Consider the following 4,050-nt stretch of genomic DNA (forward strand, 5'->3'; position numbering starts at 1 on the left):
CGGATTATAGACAATGCTGGAATAGAATTTGAAAGCATTGAAACGATATGTATTTTAACAACTACATCTAAAGAGGTATATACGTATACTAATGTTGTAACTATATTCAGTAATTGTAGATAAGAAATTATCTACCTCAAAGTATACTAAGATGGAGTAACTGCAAGGGATTTAAAAAACAGTATTTATAACAACAAACATCAAAGCCGCTTTGGTTTAAATTTAGAGAAAGCTTAATCGAAGACACCTAAAGACAATTGCGCAAGAAATACAAAAATGTGAATCAATAACAAATTGGTAATTTCCATATACATTTAAAACATAGTGACATATGATCACTGATTTAATATTACAACAAATGTTTACATTGTCACATGTTAATGAGCCAAGATAAAAAATATGTTTTTCAGTAGCTATGACATAATAAATTAAAAATATTAAACGCATTAAAGAAACAATACTAACAACCATTCTTATTACATTGAAGCTATTTCATTGGATTAAAGTGCTCGATCCCCCAACCCCCTTGAAGCAACAGTTGATTACAAAAAAATCTGTATAAACATTAAATGTGTGTACATAAAACTAAATGGAAAATGTAACGATGTTTATCACAAAGGCTAACCAAATAAAGACTATAAAATTCTTGAAACATTGTCCGTATATTATTCAACAATTCCTTTGGCAGCCAATTCTTCCTGGACCCGTTTAAGGTATGTTGGATCAGGGTAACCATATCTAAATATGAAGTGAAAAGTCATACGATTGAACAAGGCAATTAGAAAAATATTAATGATTAATCGAGAGAAATGAATATTTCAATATTCACTTACGCTGATGGGCCTCCATTCATGTTAGTTTTATGATGAATGTCATTCCAAGTTATAACATCTTCTACTCCAGTTGTTGACGACCGTCCAATAGTAAAGGTAAGTTTTTGATGGAAAGCTTTTTTAAGTAATCTAAGCACTTTGTTTCCTTCATTATTGTCAGGAAGATATGCACGTCGTGTTGTTCCTTGGTATGGTTTGCCTGGATTAGGATGTTCTTTACCTTGAATACCTTGTGGAAAACTATATGTTATACAAATGGTTTTACATGAAGGGTAACCAGGCAAAGGTTGAGAGAAAAGAGTGAAAGACATCGTTCCTTCTGGTTGATCACCAATGATAACACCGTACACATAGGAGCAAACGGGACATTTTTATTATGTTTAAATGCCTCTTCAATGCAGCTTGTACAAAATGAATGACCACATTTTTCAAGTGTCTTCTTTCTTCAAACTCCGACAGACAAATGGTGCATTGCTCGTCTCTCATGGAAGAAGATATAGGTAAAACATTTACAGGGTCGCTGCTCTTTCCTATTAAAGCGACAAAAAATTACCATTCTTTAAAAATACTATATGTTTGTAGTGAAGTTATCAACTTTACCTTCAGGTGTACAAGGAAACATATCACTGTCAACATTCCCTCCAGGAAATCGCTTATTCAGTTCTTTCAAAAACACACTTGAGGTTGCCTCGTCAATATTTACGAGACGGATATCTTTAAGTGCACCACTAGCTGGAGAGTTTTTTACAAATTTTATCACAGCATCAAAAAGTACCTCAGCACATACAGTTACAGGAACACCAAAAATACCTGAACTTATGGCTGGTATGGCGATGCTTGTTAAGCCTTGATTATTTGCTGTTGTCAAACATTTATCAATAGCAACACTCAAAAAATGTTTGGCTTCATTTTTATCATTGAAATTCAGCCATCTTGGACCTACAGCGTGAATAATATAATCACAGGGCAAATTTCCAGATCCTGTCATTTCAACATCTCCTGGTTTCAAACTTGACTGACGATTTTCCATGATATAATTACTTTCCGTTTGGATAATCCAACCTCCAGCATCTACAATTGCTTTTGCTGCACCTCCACTATGATCTAAATACTCGTTTGCTGGATTTACGATGACATCAACGACTTCTTTTGTGATGTCGTTTTGATAAACAGAAATTTTTGTCCTTTGATGATAGACAACAGAACGGTACCGAGATTTTTCGTTCTTTCTGTAGAAAGTGGTATTAGCTGAATTGGAGGATTTACTGGAAGTAGAAAAACAATCATTTGATGTGGCTGGATTGTCAAAATTCAAACTTATATTTCTCCTTTTTAAAAGTTTAGCAGCGTTCTCAATATCAGTTTTCTTTCCAAAAAGAATTTTTTTGTCAGACAGTGAATCGACAATCAAGAAAAATTTCATAGCAATTTCATACACGTAATCTTCTTTATCATTCAGTAATGGACCGAGTATTTCGTGTTTCGTCATTTGATCGTAGTTTACTTGATAGAAAGACACAAAAACGTCGATGGCCTTGTAGAATTCTTGCCCATCAACTTTGTCTAATGAAATAATCTTCATGAGCCGCTCACTGGGTGATTTGACTTCATATGTAATCTCTTTCGATACACTTTCAAGATTTTGAATAATCTCATAGTGATACGTCATAATGTAACGTAAGAATAACGAGCTTATCGTGTAAGTTTCACTTAGAACTTTTTCATCGGATTTCAAGTTGACGGGACTGTACAGTTGATCAGCTGGTGGTAGTTGATCATGGCACACAAGTAAATAGTAACGAAAAGGTGTCTCGTGAAATATAGTTTTAGCAAAGGAAAGCCCCATTTTATTACAATTTTACTGAGCGTAAAGAATTTCGAGTTGTTCACCTTCCAAATTTTTCAAATTTTGCTGGAGTTTTCATAAGCCTGGTAAAGATGATAAAACTGATGGGAATATGAATAAGATATTAATAAGTAGAAATAAAAATGGTGAAAGCCCTTAATTCACCGATTTTCCCAATAAAATGTCAACCTTAACTTACTAAGATTCCCAACTACTAACTCCAATGATGACATACATTTGCATCTCTACGTTTGATCGACTATAAGTACTCAATTCACAAAGCAATTGACAAATTAATTTACCGTTTTGAATTTCTATTTTAGATTGAAAAAACAAAGACAAACATAAATTCGTCAACATTACCATAAAACCCAATGGAGTTAGTCAATGGTTTGAAAAGTCGAAGACTCTCGGTGCTTTCTTTCCATTAAAATTGTAGGACGCCATGCTATATGATTTGTTAAATTAAAATATACATCAAACTTAAGAATACTTAGAGCCACTAACGTCAATATACGTTTCTCTATCGATTTCAATTATGAAACTGCAAATTGATTCTAAGAAAAGCTCAGCATGTGTCTTCAAGGAAAACATAAATACAGCAATTTTTCACTTGCTGAAAAAACTATTTAAACTTACATTAAAACATTTTTTTATATATAGATCATTTTCAGAGATACCAAATTATCATATATATGTAGGACAAGATTAAATATTGATCTGTTGCCAATTTCACTTTTGATATTTAATTCAACTAAATATGAATAATATTTACATACTTCAAATAATAAAACAAAATGACACATATGCAAATACTGAAGATTTTATCAGTCGCACGCAGAACTTGACCAAGTTGCATTATCATGTTTTAAATAATTATATTTAAAACATTAATTTTGAGGTCATGCACATATAGCAAATTCTCGGTATAAAAGACTAATGTCATTTTATAATCTTGTCAAATTGTGCCGTAATTGAAATTCAAGGCACTATAAAATGAAATTGCAAAAACAATCAAAACTAAAAAGATACGAAGTATATTGTTGTAGTTATTTGATAATGTAGAAATAAAATATTGCAGTTAATGTTCCACAAAACATAAACAGTTCCACACATTAGATGTGAATGGATCAGATACCATATTTTGTACAATGTTCCCAGATGAAGAAATAGTCAGAAATTAAAGACTGAAGTAAAACACTGAAAATCAGAGAAGCAAAGCAAAAGATGCTTTAAAGCCTAAGTTTGTCACAATTAAAAACTATTGCAATAACGGCTTTAAAAAGTAGCTATAAATTTGTTGAAGATGTATATAAGACTGGCGAGGGATGAACCAAAAATAGGATGAAACGACTTGTTATCAACATCAAC

General features: G+C 32.2%; 1 protein-coding gene across 1 annotated transcript; it reads right to left on the minus strand.

Annotated features, from left to right (window-relative positions):
• Positions 1–294: 294 nt before the first annotated feature.
• Positions 295–2,256, minus strand: LOC124433308 (protein mono-ADP-ribosyltransferase PARP14-like). The gene is given in 5 exon segments (XM_046983069.1): positions 295–738; positions 834–1,203; positions 1,206–1,274; positions 1,277–1,363; positions 1,434–2,256. Coding segments are annotated over 5 exon segments (1,422 nt in total). The 3' UTR covers positions 295–665.
• Between the last annotated feature and the right edge of the window lie 1,794 nt (positions 2,257–4,050).

Source organism: Xenia sp. Carnegie-2017, unplaced genomic scaffold, assembly GCF_021976095.1.
Source record: "Xenia sp. Carnegie-2017 unplaced genomic scaffold, XeniaSp_v1 HiC_scaffold_13, whole genome shotgun sequence".
Taxonomy (NCBI): domain Eukaryota; kingdom Metazoa; phylum Cnidaria; class Anthozoa; order Malacalcyonacea; family Xeniidae; genus Xenia; species Xenia sp. Carnegie-2017.